General features: G+C 49.0%; 1 protein-coding gene across 1 annotated transcript in view; it reads right to left on the reverse strand.

The window, feature by feature from the left end:
• LOC119968900 (suppressor of tumorigenicity 14 protein homolog) overlaps nucleotides 1–15,368 on the reverse strand; it is a 217,814-nt gene that overhangs the window by 76,293 nt on the left and 126,153 nt on the right. The window contains exon 12 of the mRNA XM_038801870.1: nucleotides 13,678–13,782. Coding sequence (XP_038657798.1) covers nucleotides 13,678–13,782 — 105 coding nt within the window. The remainder of the gene's footprint in view (nucleotides 1–13,677; nucleotides 13,783–15,368) is intronic.

Genomic DNA, 15,368 nt, shown 5'->3' on the forward strand with positions numbered 1-15,368 from the left:
CCTGCACATCTTTGGACTGTGGGAGGAAACCGGAGCACCCGGAGGAAACCCATGCAGACACGGGGAGAACGTGCACACTCCACACAGATAGTGACCCAAGCCGGGAATCGAACCTGGGACCTTGGCGCCACTGTGCTACCGTGCTGCCCGACAGGCAGTAGAATAGACAGAAAGGTGAAAGAGGCAATTTATTTGGATAATGTCAGGTAAAACATTTTGTGTGAAAAGATGAGGAATGGTCACAACGAAACATGAAGTGTATGGATATATTTACATACTTATAAATACTCAGGGCTCTGGAAGTGTGATTAGAGGTAGATAACAACACTTGTGTTCATATTGCGCATTTAACGTAGTAAAACATCGTAGTAGCATTATCTAATGAAATATGACACTGAACCAAAGATATATCGGGACAGATGTCCAAGGGTCTGGTCAAAGAGGTAGGTTTTAATGAACATCATAATGGAGGAGTGGGAGATGGAGAGCAGGAGTTTAGGGAAGGAATTCCAGAATTGAGTGTCTAGGCACTGAAAACATTCTGCTATAAAAATCAGAAATGCTCCAAGTGGACAGAATTGGGTGAGTGCAGAGATCAGAGTATTATAGGGCTGCAGGAGGTCACAGACAGAGGCAGGGTGAGACCAAGGAGAGACTTGTAAACAAGAGTGAGAATTTCAAAATTGTCATCAGGCAGTACGGAATTTGAGTATTGCTGAAGAAAGGACATGTTGAAGCTTTTCATCTTGCACTCATCAGGATACTTTGCAAGAATTGTAGTATCCCGCTTACACTGGCATTCTTGCAAAGTGTGCTGATGAGTCCAAGACGAAAAGCTTCGACCTGTCCCTTTTCTCAGCAATTTTAAAATTCTGACGGGCGTTCAAACGGGGAGCTAATGTAGGGCGACAAGCAAACAGGTGATGGGTGAACAGCACTTGGTGTGAGTTAAGATATGGCAGGAGAATGTTGGATGATCTCAAGCTGATGAGAAGAGAGGCCAACAATAAGTGCATTGGAATAATCAAGTCTATTGGTAACAAAGGCATGGATGAGGGTTTCAGCAGCAGGTGAGTTGAGGTAGAAGTGCAGTGAGGTGATGCTAGAGATGTGGGCGTAGGGAGTCTTGGTGATTAAATAGTTTGTGGTCAGAAGCTGATCCGAGGTGCATATGTGATGGCAAGTGGTCTCAGACATTGGCAGGGAGAGGGATGATATCAGCACGAGGGAATGGAGTTTACGGTCGGGTGCAAGATAGTGCCTTTGATCTTCCCAGTATTTAGTTGGAGGATAAAGCCCCATGAAGACCAACGCCATTTTGATTTCTGTAAATGCAGCCATACATTCCAAAAGTCAGGTAGTAGTGCCCTTTAAAACATTTCTTCAGCCACAGTTCCAGTGCTATGTGGAGGTTTGGGTGCCTTAGTTATAAAGAGGGCAGTAATGCCATAGAAAACATAGGTTCAACAGGATAATGCGAGGGCTGAGGAACCTATATGGAGAGGCTAAATATACTGTGATTACTTCCACTGAACTGGTGATGATTAAGAAAAGTTTTAATAGCCGTTTTAAAATTATGGAAGTGTTTTGATAGGGTGATATGGGGCGTCAGTGAAAATTGTGGCTGAGTGATGACAGAAGTCAGGAGAAATTTCTTTACACAGAGGATTGTTGGGACATGGGATTAATTGGCCACCAGGAGCTGATGGTACAGAGACCCTGGGCGCAATTCTCCCAAAGGGAGACAAAGTGCCGACGCCGGAGTGAAAACCGGAGTGTTTCACTCCGGCGATGCAGGCCGCTCCTCGCCCCCTATTCTCCCACCCCCAGGGGGCTAGGAGCGGCGCCGCATCAATTTAGTGCGCCGGGCCTTGGCACCCGCGTCAAAGCGGCGCCGTCTGAATGACGCGGCCGACGGCGCCTAAATGACATCACCCGCGCATGCGTAGGTTGGCCGGCGCCAACCCACGCATGCGTGGTTGCCGTCCTCCCCGCGGGCGCCCTGCAAGACATGTCGGAGTGATCTTGCGGGGTGGCGGAGGGAAAAGACTGCGTCTTTTAGAGACGCCGGCCTGACGATCGGTGGGCACCGATCGCGGGCCAGACCCCTCCTAAGCACCCCCCTGGTGCTCGATCCTCCCCCCCCCCCTCTCCCCCCACAGGCACCACATGCAGTGGTCGCGCGCTGTTCACGCCGGCAGCGACCAGGTGTGGTTGGCGCCGGCGTGAACCGGTCGGATTAGGCAGGCCGCTCGGCCCAGCCGGGCCGGAGAATCACCGCTTGACCAGAGCGGCGATTCTCCAAGCGGCCAGTCGTAAAACACGACACGCCGTTTTGGGGGGCGGGGGGGTAGAGAAATCGCGTGCGGGTGCCAGGGCGGTGTGGTGTGAATCGCCCGGCACTTCCGCGATTCTCCCACCCAGCATGGGGGTCGGAGAATCGCGCCCCATAGCATTTTAAGAAAAAATTTTAATGAATATTTGAAGTCAAGGAAAAGACAGGACTATGAGAGAGAGTGGAAGCATAGAATGAGTTTTCGATTGTTCTAGGAAAGAACAATGTACGGCTAGATTGCTGCCTTCCTGCTGATGGAAGGATTTGTCAAGTCAAGGCAGAGTTTCAATTGGAATATCCATAATTTCAGGCCCCCATGTGCTGTGGTGTTTTGACTCCATCGTGAGCATATTTTTTGTTGTTCATCATCTCATTAACAGACTTGGCTTCCAGTTGGGAAGGGAACACCATGGAGCGGGTTTCAGTCCCAGGCTGCAGCTGATAATGGAAGCTTTGGGAGGATTAGGAGGTTTGACCAAATATGATCCTCATCTGCAATGGTGGGTTTGAGTCTCAATCGTTGAACTGTGGCAGAGGTATGGGGGGGGGGGGGGGGGGGGGGGGGGGGGGGGTGTAAATTTCTGAAGTTACATATAAATGTCAAATTACAGAATTGGGAAAAACCAGCTTCAAATAGGTGGACAACTCAGAATTTGAATTTCTCCTTCCCTGTCTGCGATGAACCTTTCCAAATCTCTTAACTACTCCAACCTGATCTGAAGCCTTATAGTTCCTTTCATCATGGGGCGGCATGGTGGCACAGTGGTTAGCACTGTTACCTACGGCGCTGAGGCGCCGGGTTTCGAATCCTGGCCCTGGGTCACTGTCTGTGTGGAGTTTGCACATTCTCTCCGTGTTTGCGTGGGTTTCACCCCCACTACCCAAAGATGTACAGGGTAGGTGAATTGGCCACGCTAAATTGCTGCTTAATTGGAAAAAAATAATTGGGTACTCTAAATTTATTTTTTTAAATAGTATCTTTCACCATTTCCCCTCTCTCATTCCATATTTCTCTACCATCCCAAACAAACCCACCTCATGCTTACTCAATAATAAGAGCTGAAGAAGTTATATCAGTGCCATAGGAGGACTTCTTGGTGCTCTTTCTGCACCTAAAGATGCATAAGGTGGACAAAGCACATGCTTACACCTGTTTCTGTAGCCAGCTTTTTCTTGAACTGGTGGCTAACCTGTCACCAGGGGGCACCATTCCATATCAAGCAACTTGACAAACAAGTTGTTTGGCTACATTAGGACTGCATGGGGTGGATTTTCCATTGCCGATGCATGTATCGGGATTCCTGATCGGGCGGAGAATGGTGCGTCACCCGAAAAATGGGATCGGTGCGAGGTGCCAAACCCATTGTGATGCTCCGTTCACCCACTGGCAGTGGCAAGCCACCCACCACGTGCCAGCGGCACCTTGAAAAACCCTGATTTGCATGTATTTAAATCTTTTTAGCAGGCTGGAAGCCCGATTCTCCACTCCCCTGTAATGCACCCCCTTCTCAACCGGGAATGGCGCAGGTATGATTTGGTGCAAGTATCTACAAGCTGGGCACTGGCACCATTGCCATTGAGGGGGAGCAGGGAGATAAGCAAACCATTGAAACTGTTCCGCATTTGCCAGAAGGTGTAAGCCTGGACCTCCGGAAGTAGCCGGGAATGACTTGGTGGCAAGTGCATGGACCCGCACAGGATCGGGGTGCCCTGGCTCAGACCTCCATTGCTGCATAAATTCATTTAAACCCACCCCCTAGCTGCAACTTACAGGCTCCTGGCTGTTGAGACTGCTGACAGTATCCTGCAAGTGCTCTGAGAACTACTGGTCATGTAGCAAACCATCCAGCCTGCTCATCTGGATACCCTCATATCCCAGTATTATCATCAAGGGGATTGACGTGGCCAGGCTCAACTGCCAGTCCACCAAGTGTTGGCACTTCTCAGAAGTGCAGCCCGACAGCAGAGGAAGCAGGGGATTAGCAGAACCCACTCCAAACAACAGACACATGCACCAGTGCTGCCGGAACCGTCCCTGGCACACTGACACTATCAGCTAGCCCATCCATCAGGATCAGGAGCTGTCTCCAATCTCTGTGTGTCCACTGCACCCCTGTTCCCATCCATCCTGCCCACAGCCAGGAACCATGACCATCTCCCTGTCACAACCAGTGTGTAAAACGTAGGTTCTACATAATACTATAGTTAAGGTCCCAGCAAACTCACACATCCCCTGCTCACCCCCATCTGCCCATACACCAGTCTCTAACCTTAGAGTCACATGCCGACACAGGATGGACGTCTCCACCATACATCCAGTTTCTCCCGTTCTGGTGGGAGAGCACAAGGCATGCCCAGTCAGGAGACCCACAGTATACCGCACCATTACCACACTTCCCACTCCCCCGAGGGTCAAAGCAGCATCGCAACAGGGTGCTAGCCCTGGATTGGCAGTATCAGTGGGTCCTGTTTGCGGGACGGACGATGATGACGACTCGCTGTGAGATGAGCTCTACTGCTCCTCAGTGTCTGACAAACTCTGACTCCTGTCTTTAAGATAACATACCGCTGTCCACCCAGAAGATCCAATTTTCCATGGGGTTGCGGGAGAGGGTGAATGGTTAGGGCTTACTCACTCGGGATGCTGTGTTTTCACACTGCTGCCACCATGCCGTGCCACTTCTCAGTGAGGGTGTAAACATGTGAGGCATTCATGTGTCATTGGCGCTGTGCCCTTGTTCCCCCCAAACTACACCCCCTTTCCCCCCCCCCAGCTCACTCGGACACCGCACAATACCGTGCCCCAGTCCAATCTTCACACCCATGAGACAAAGGTTACAGGCAGATTGGATTGGTGGAGAAAGTGTTTAATGACGAGTGTTGTGCTCTGTGACCTTGTTGTTGCAATGATGCACACAGAACATTTGGTGACTAAACGAGAATGATGATTTATTGATGAACACGTGGAAAGATAACAAACAGAATACTATACCGACTAGGTTATTATTTCAGATGCGGGAACGCTCCTGGAATTACCTTATGTGCGACTATCCTGTTGTATGCGTTACTACCAACTGCCGAGTGTTCCACGTCACATGACCGATGTTTCGTACCACCAGCTGGTTGAAGGTCGCATTGTTAACTATGTACAATACTACTCATAGGAATATCACCACACCCAGCTTCCTTTGGAGAGGTTAACATTTATATACAGAAGCATGATTTGTAATATTGTTCAACACATGTGGCATATGTATATACAGATTCAACTGTGCTTCAAGTAACATGAGATGCCTGTTGAATGTGTTCCTTGTGCACAGCTCATTGTACATCTCCGAAAGGATCACCCCGCTGATCTTCTGGGCTCCTGTCAGCATTCCGACACCACTTTTGCTTCTGGACGATTGGTGCAGGTCTTTTGTGCCGCAGCCTTTTGACGCGATCCGTCCTGAAGGCTGGTATCCTTGTTGGCCATGCCTGAGTCACTAGCTTCTGTGTCACCAGCTTCTTTCATGTTTTTACGCAATGCTTTTTGCAGCTGCGTCTGTGTGCTGTCTGGCCTTTCGGCCACATTGCCGATGTCTTCTTGTTCAGCATCATGAATGTCAGCTACATCATCATTTCTAGTTTGGTGGGGAGAGTGAAAGCTGATCTGGCAAGGTGGGATGGTCTCCCTCTGTCACTGGCGGGTCAGGTACAGGCGGTTAAAATTTCTGTTTATGTTTTAATGCCTGCCGATTTTCCTGCCAAAGGCATTTTTCAGGGAGATTGAAGGAATGATGACTTTGTTCATATGGGGAGGGAAGGTGACCAGAGTTAGAAAGGTGCTGCTACAGAGGGGAAGGCAGGCAGGGGGTTTGGGTCTTCCGAACCTGATGTATTACAACGGGGCGGCGAATGTGGAGAAGTTGCAGAGCTGGGTCAGAGGGATTGATTCCCAGTGGGTCAGAATGGAGGAGAGTTTGTGCAGGATATCGGGATTGAAAGCACTAGCAACAGCGCCGCTCCCGATAGCCCCGGGGAAATACTCAGGGAGAGTCTGATAATAATGGCCGGGATTCTCCGACACCCCCGCCGGGAATCGCGCCGCGCCGCGCCGGTTGGTGGCCGCTCGCAGCGCCGCCCCCCCCCCCCCCCCCCCCCCCCCCCAGGGATTCTCCGACCCGCGATGGGCTGAAATATCGCTGGTTCTTTGCCAATCCCACCGGCGTAGATCAGACTGGGTCCCTTACAGGCGGGATCTGGCGGAGTGGGCGGGCGCCAGGGTCCTGGGGGGGGGGGGGGGGGGGGGTCACATTGCTAACTATGTATAATACTATTCATAGGCATATCATTACAATGAGCATTTACAATAAGTGTGCGTTTCCTCCTTACTACCTACTCCCTCTACACCCATGCTAACTAAGTGTTATTTAGCTTTCTTATCTTTCGTGGCCTACCATTTCTTCTAGGTGTTACCCCAGACAGCACATCAGGAGTAGAGGTGGCCTGCTGCTTTCCTCGCCCTCTGTTCTGTGATGTCCTTGTCGTTCGTCCTTTGGAGGGCCTGGGCCTGGATGGGCTGGCCGGCTTTTGGATGTCACAGATGCAAATGAAATGAAAAAAATGAAAAGTGGCAAATAGGCTTCAAATGAAGTTACTGTGAAAAGCCCCTAGTCGCCACATTCCGGCGCCTGTTCGGGGAGGCTGGTACGGGAATTGAACCGTGCTGCTAGCCTGCCTTGGTCTGCTTTAAAAACCAGCTCTTTAGCCCTGTGCTAAGCCAGCCCATGATGGCATGTTGGCCTGTTCTGCCCGCTGCCCAACAGATGCAATCAATGTCAGGTTGGGGGGATTCAAAAGGGCTGAGATGTTCCAGCCGGGTAGCCCCATGACTTCTTCCTTACAAGGGGAGCTCTCTGGGCTACTCCATAGGATGGAGGGGAGGCCAGAGGGAGCTCTGGAGGCCTCACCATCACCTGTAAGCCCTGGAGGCCCATCCTTGCCTGAACCATGATGTTGATGCCCTCAATCATGGAGCACTGAGACTGGATCATGTTCCTTAGTGAGCGAGCATGTCCTTTATAACCTCAGTCATGTCCCTCTGTGCCTGTGACATGTCCCTCTGTGACTGGCTAAGGTCAGTCAGCGCCCCGACCAATACTCTTGATGCCCTCAGCCATGACCCTTTGGGAATGATGTGGAGATGCCGGCGTTGGACTGGGGTGAGCACAGTAAGAAGTCTTACAACACCAGGTTAAAGTCCAACAGGTTTGTTTCAAACACGAGCTTTCGGAGCACGGCTCCTTCTTCAGGTGAATGGAAAGGCTTGTTCCAGAAATGTTTATATAGACACAGTCAGAGATGCCCGGAATGCGAGCACCTGCAGGCAATCAAATCATCAAAGATGCAGAGAGAGAGGTAACTCCAGGTTAAAGAGGTGTGAATTGTCCCAAGCCAGTTCAGTCGGTAGGCCTCTGCAAGTCCAGGCTTGTTGGTGGGGGCCGAATGTAATGCGACATGAATCCCAGATCCCGGTTGAGTCCGCATTTATGCGTGCGGAACTTAGCTATAAGTTTTTGCTCAGCAATTTTGCGTTGTCGCGTCTCCTGAAGGCCTCCTTGTAGAATGCTGACCCGGAGATCAGAGGCTGAATGTCCTTGACTGCTGAAGTGTTTCCCAACTGGAAGGGAACAGTCCTGCCTGTTGATAGTCGCACGATGCCCGTTTATGTCAGTGGTACCCTTCTGTCAGTGGTACCCTTCGTCGTCCAGTACTTTCCTGGGGCGGAGAAACTACGACATCTTCTTCGCAGCCTCCAACACATCATCAGCGAGGATGGACATCTTGCCAAGGTCATCCCCACACCCCCACTACTGGCCTTCAAACAACCGCGCAACCTCAAACAAACCATTGTTTGCAGCAAATTACCCAGCCTTCAGAACAGCAACCACAACACCACAAAACCCTGCCAGGGTAATCTCTGCAAGACATGCCAGATCATCGACATGGACACCACCATTACACGTGGAAACACCACCCACCAGGTACGCGGCGCATACTCGTGCGACTCGACCAATGTAGTCTACCTCATACGCTGCAGGAAAGGATGTCCCGAAGCGTGGTACATTGGCGAGACCATGCAGACACTGCGACAACGAATAAACCACGGATGGCCCGGTTTCATCTGATTGGAATCCTGCAGACAAAAGACATGGTGAGATCTTGGGAAGGACTGGTCTTTGGGAAAGGGGTGACTCACTTGCTGCAGGGACATCTGCATTGCATTGGGCTCTCAGTTATTTATTGCGTGCCACTGCCCTCTCCTCCACCTCACCTGCGGGTTGGAGGGCTCTTTCCTCAGAGGGGATGTGTACGCAATTATCTGGGATGCCCCCCCTTCCATCTTCTAGAGCTCCTGGCGATTATGGCCCACTTTATCCTTGGGAACACAGAAAGGACATAATATGACACTGGGAGGTGTGTTTTATGGTGTGTTTGTGCTGGTAACACCTGTGTGCAAGGCTCCTGGCCAAAGAGGACAACACATGTGTTGGGAGTTCGTGGCGTGCAACTTGTAAGGACGTTGCAGGAAGGTGGGGTTGGCCTCTCGCGGATTGGGCGCAGGTGTGAGGAGTGAGGGATGAGAATGATGCCAGGGGCACAATGGTGGTTACTCACCCAAGTCGATCAAAGGAAGTTGTTCATCTTCTTACGGTATTGCATGCCAGCCTTCTTGGTGAGGCTGGCAGCATTCACAGCCTCTTCACCCTCAACTAGGCCTTGTTAAGTATAGCTTGAGTCTCCACCCACCCTGGGGAAGAGGGTGTCCCTCCTCACCTCAACAATTCCAACATTCATTCAATGGCAGAATCCAGGTACCTTGGTGCTGGTCTTTTAACAGCCATCTTTTTGGCTGGAATGACAGTCTGTGCTGAGTGGAGGGCTTAAAAGCTTCTGCAACTTGTCAGGCTCTGAATGTGAATCCCGACTCCAGCGAATCGGACGCCTGCGGGGCCGGGACTCTGGCGGCTGCACATGGGTTGCTTGCTGGCCTATTTGCATGACATGGATCGCTCCACGCCAGTGCTCCTGGCAGTAACATGCAGTTACTGTGATCCTCCACTGACGGCAGCACTTAGCCTCCATAACAGAGAACCCCATGGCCATCAAATCAAAGCCAGGGACTTGAACCCAGAACTTCTCCTGCAGAGACAGAGACAATATCCACTGCACCATAAAACCTGCCATATGGAGTGCTTTCACATATTTCCCTTTCATTGTAATCTGAATGCATGTGAAATGAAACTAAATGCTCCCTCTTCACATTCACCAGGCACTCGCAACATTACTCACTGCAAGTGCAACCCCATCTCTGTATTGTAAAGACTGTGCCCAGATATTCCCACCTAATTATTGTGAAGGCTGTATCTGGATGCACCCCAAACCTAAATAATGCGCACAGTAAGGAGTCTTACAACACCAGGTTAAAGTCCAACAGGTTTGTTTCGAATCACTAGCTTTCGGAGTGCAGCTCCTTCCTCAGATGAATCTGCACTCTGAGAGCTAGTGATTCGAAACAAATCTGTTGGACTTTAACCCGGTGTTGTAAGACTTCTTACTGTGCTCACCCCGGTCCAACGCCGGCATCTCCACATCATGGCTAAATAATGTGAATGCAGCCAAAAATACTCCTGCCATCATAAAGCTCCTTTTCCATTCTGTGTACGGCTATTTATTCTGTAGCATTCAGCTTTTGTCTATTGTGAAACAGCTGGATTATTTAACCATTATAGTTTTAAAATAATACTCAGTACTTTGTACATTATAATTGCTAACGTAGGGTCCTACTATGCTCCCTGTTGTAACCCAAACAATTATGCTCCACCACTTCTACCTGAGACAGTTACCTGAAGTAAAAGTGCATGAGTTCTCAACAAGATGTTACAACACCCTGGGTTAGTGTGCAATCAATTCCAGCCTCACATGCCCCAGAGTACCAACACAAGGGAATTAACCAATAATTTGTATAAAGTTTCCGAGTTCTTCGGCCCATGACTCCTCCTATGACTTGTGGCATCAGAGTTGTAAGTGAAAGACAATGGTCAAGATTCTCCAATCACGCACAGGGTCGGAGAATCACCGGGGGTGGGTGGGGGGGGGGCATGAGAATTGCACCACGCTGCTCCGACGCAGGGCCGCCGATTCTCCAGTGCCAATCGCGACTGCAGGGCCGCTGCCGCGCCATTCGAGGGTCGTTGAAAGAGGCCCCCCCCCACCGGCGATTCTTTGCGCCACGACGGGCTGAGTGCCCACCGAGTCCTGCCAGTGTGGGTTACGTATGGTCCTACCCAGCGGGACCTCGGAGTTCTGGCTGTGGGGGCTGTCCTGGTTTGGGGGGGGGGGAGGGATCCGACTCCGGGGGGGTGCCTCCAAGGTGGCCAGGCCCGCGATTGGGGCCTACCGATCGGCGGTGGGCTAATTCCGGGGGGGGGGGGGGGGGAAGCTATGTTCCTCCGCGCCAGGCCCCTGTAGGGCTCCGCCATATTGTCCGGACCCGCGCCGGCCGTGGTGCTTCAGATTTTGAGCACTGGAGCAGCAGACACCACTCCGGCACCGTACTAGCCCCCTAAGAAGGGGTGAATGCCTGGGCCTGGAAGCCCTTTGATGCGGAGTCGCTCGCGCCAGTTTTGACTCCTGTTTATTTATAACAATAGAGATAAGGCAGGCAATAATTATATTAGAATAATGGCGAGCTGATCTACTACTCCCCACCCTTTTTACTGTCCCACCCTCTACCTAAACACACACAAGACATACACATGCAGAGGGAGGGGAAGGGGAAGAATAAAAGAGAATTAATGTGAGATGGAAGATGAGTGCCCTTGCTTCGGATGTTGAAGCTGTTTTTTCAGCTGACTATCCTTCCAGGATACAGAGTGATTAAGAACCACCGGTTGGATGGCTAATGAGGACCTTCTGGCTGGAACATTCAGTCTGATCCTCAGACTGTGGGATTCCCCCTGGGGAGTCACTTTCACTTTTATTCACCTGGGTGTTCATTCAGGAGATCTGACTCAGACACGTACAATTCTTATTTGTTTCCAACTCCACCAGATTATCTCCTAGCTTTACTGAGGAAAAACAGAGTTCCCCTCATGAGATTTTAAAAAGAGTATTTTAAACAAATAACCCTGCCTGCAGCTATTAACAGACTGAACCTCCTTGCAGTTCAATCTGACTGAAGGGAGAGAAAGGTCTTTACTTTGAACCTTTAGACAGAGCCCATCAGGTAGGGGAGATAGATCTGGGTTGTGGCCCTGCAGCTTCTTGAATAAACTGGAACAAAAACCAGATGAAGCCTTCTAGTCCCTGGCAGAACACTCCGGGATGGTCAGCACCAATCAGTATAGACTATCAGCTAAGAGCCCAGCAAAGTAAACAGCTCATCCATCAAGATGTGTCATCACCGATACCAGCACATCCTGCTGGATTCTTTTTGTTTTAAATTAATGGTGAAGTCCATCTTAAAGGTGTAGGTCCCAGTAATTGTCCAGGTACAAAAAGTATACAAGCCAAAACAGAACAAAATAAAGGGAATAAACAAGGAACAAACCAGGATTAACAGGAGGATCCTTACAACGGTCACAGTTTGGCGGTTGTACATTACGGGGTCGCCTCAGCACAATAAAGGAACTTGAAATCCCACACTGATGTTTATCACCCAAGGCTGACAGGCAGTAAAAACCTTGGATTGATATACCCATTCTCTCCTGATCCAAGAGGCTACCCACCATTTCCTGCTGCTTTTCCCAGTTACCGCTCAACAGTTTATTCCACAATTCAGCCCAAAGCACTACTTGAGGTACCAAAATAATTGGCAGAATTTCATCAGCAAACGATGACTCAGGAGGAGCACCTCAGAAGAGCTGATGGTTGGCACAAAACAGGATTAGTCGGCGTCTACAGTAACCATACTTTTCACAACTTTCAAATTTAATGATAAATGCCTTAAAGACATTGACACATAAAATTTAATTCTGTTCATAAATATATATTTATGGTTTAATCCTTCGGCCTCAATGTGTGCAATTTCAGTGACTGATTGAAAACAAATCTTGACAATGTTGGTACTTGTTGGCACCAATGCGTTTGCTAAGCATCACTTTCAACATATGGAGGAAAGAATGTTTTTTGTTTGATTTTACAGCAAAAGTAATAGCCACAAATTTGAATAATTATTCATGTTGCTACACCTATAACGCAGAACTTTCTACAAAGAAACAAAAGTGACATGTCTAAGTCAATGGGCATATTCGGTAAATTCTAATTGTGCAACAGAATCTAATAGACTAAAGTGCTATACAGCATCTAAATTTGGTGCTTCAAATGGCTGGTTTGGAAAATATTTTTTATTTTGTTACTTTGATTGCAGTTAAGATTCATCAGGAATTAGGGGTGGCATGGTGGCACAGTGGTTAGCACTGCTGTCTCACAGCATCTGAGACCCGGGGTCAATTCTGACCTCAGATGACTGTAGTTTCCAAAGATGTGCAGCTAAATAAATCAATAAATAATCTTTATTGTCACAAATAGGCTTACATTAACACTGCAATGATGTTACTAGGAAACACTCCGGCGCCTGTTCGGGTACACAGAGGGAGAATTCAGAATTCTCAGCTGGTACGAGAATTGAACCCGCGCTGCTGGCCTTGTTCTGCATCACAGAAGTTAGGTGGGGTTCTGGGGTTACAGGAACCGGACGGGGAAGCAGACCTTAGTAGGGTGCTCTTTCAGAGGATCGGTGCACACACGATGGTTCGAATGGCCTCCTTCTGCACTGTAGGAATTCTATGGTTCTATGGAATCCACTCTTTTGTGTGTTTAAACCCTAACTCCATCTAGGGCACAGTAAGAAGTATTACAAAACCAGGTTGAATTCACCTGAGGAAGGAGCAGTGCTCCGAAAGCTAGTGTTTGAAACAAACATGTTGGACTTTAACCTGGTGTTGTAAGACTTCTTACTGTGCTCACCCCAGTCCACCGCCGGCATCTCCACATCATGGGTTCCATCTAGGGCAGCACGGTGGCGCTGTGGGTTAGCCCTGCTGCCTCACGGCACCGAGGTCCCAGGTTCGATCCTGGCCCTGGGCCACTGTCTGTGTGGAGTTTGCACATTCTCCCCGTGTCTGTGTGGGTTTTGCCCCCACAACCCAAAGATGTGCAGGTTAGGTGGATTGGCCATGCTAAATTGCCCCTTAATTCGAAAAAAAATGAATTGGGTACTCTAAATTTATTTTTAAAAACTCGAATTCCATCTAACAGAAGCCAAACCATTTACCAGTATTTTCTCTTTTACTTACCACAATTTTCCTCATCACTTTTATCTTTGCAATGAAACCAACCATCGCACTTGTTGCTCAAGAGTTCACATTTTCCATCTCCACATACGTGCATTCCTTGGCATTCTGTAACACAATGTAGTTTGGTATTATATTAAGTGATGTCAGGGAAGGGCTACTGTTCACATTTTTTCTGCCCTTACTGCCCTTGGGTTCTTGCCCAGATCCCAACGAAAAGGCAGGTAGTTGTACAAACGTTGCCAAGTACTTTTCCTGTGCCACTTTGAGACTGGTCACTACAAAGTGAGCGCATATTATATCTTTTATTATTTCACTGGATGTGGGCAATGATGGCCAGGCCAGCATTTTTAGTACCCATCCCTAATTGTCCTTGAGAACAGCAAGAAGTCTTACAACACCAGTCTTCACCTGAAGAAGGAGCTGTGCTCCGAAAGCTAGTGATTCAAAAGAAACCTGTTGGACTTTAACCTGATGTTGTGAAACATATTATTGTGCCCACACAGTCCAACGTCAGCATCTCCACATCATGCCCTTGAGAAGGTAGTAGTGAGCTGCTTTCTTGTAGGTACACTCCCAGTGTACACAGAATATACAGTGCAGAAGGACGCCTTTTGGCCCATCGAGTCTGAACAAACCCACTTGAGCCCTCACTTCCACCCTTCCCCTGTAACCTAATAACCCCTCCTAACCATTTTAGATTGGATTGGATTGGATTTGTTTATTGTCACGTGTACCGAGGTACAGTGAAAAGTATTTTTCTGCAAGCATCTCAACAGATCATTAAGTACATGGGAAGAAAAGGGAATAAAAGAAAATTCATTATAGGGCAACACAATGTAACTACATAAGGACCGGCATCAGGTGAAGCATACAGGGTGTATGCTTTGGACACTAAGGGCAATTTATCATGGCCAATCCACCTAACTTGTACACCTTTGGACTGTGGGAAGAAACCGGAGCACCCGGAGGAAACCCTGTGCAGACACAAGGAGAACGTGCGGACACTGCACAGACTGTAACCCAGTGGGGAATCGAACCTGGGACCCTAGTGCTGTGAAGCCACAGTGCTAACCGTGCTGCCCACGTAGGGGTTTCCAGCATTTTGATCCTCTAGTATTCTCCTTCTGACCAAACAATAGGCCAGTTGAGATCTGAGAGAAATTCAATTACACCCTCTCAGTCAACAGTACGAGGTTGGCAATAAATGGGGAGGGAATGGATGATAATGGCAGGGATGAGGGCAGAGGCTGGAAAAGGGGTTTGGGATTAGGACAGATGGAGAATGCCAGCATGACATGGGGATGGAGAAGAGTGTGCAACCTGAATGGGAGTAAATGGGGCTGAATCTTCCCCACCCTGTGGTGGGGGCTTGGAGATGAAAAGGGCTGGAGGCAGACAGCCAGTTCCAGATTAAAGTAGGTCCAATTTTGCAGCCATGTCAACCTTTTGGTCACTGGAAAACGTTAACAAATAGGTATTAGTTTTGATAATTTCAGAACAATTATATGTTAAGTTTCTGAAGAATTACTTGTTTAATTATTTCCTATAATCTTTTGTAATGATACCATCGTTATTTATTATTTTTCACATGCATTCATGAAACAGCAGGCAGCGTTTTCTGGTCCTCTCCGCCGACGGGATCTTCTGGTCTTACCAATGGCAGCCTCCCCACAGCTGGTTCCCCAGTGGCG

This window comes from Scyliorhinus canicula, chromosome 7 (genome assembly GCF_902713615.1).
Source record: "Scyliorhinus canicula chromosome 7, sScyCan1.1, whole genome shotgun sequence".
Classification (NCBI taxonomy): domain Eukaryota; kingdom Metazoa; phylum Chordata; class Chondrichthyes; order Carcharhiniformes; family Scyliorhinidae; genus Scyliorhinus; species Scyliorhinus canicula.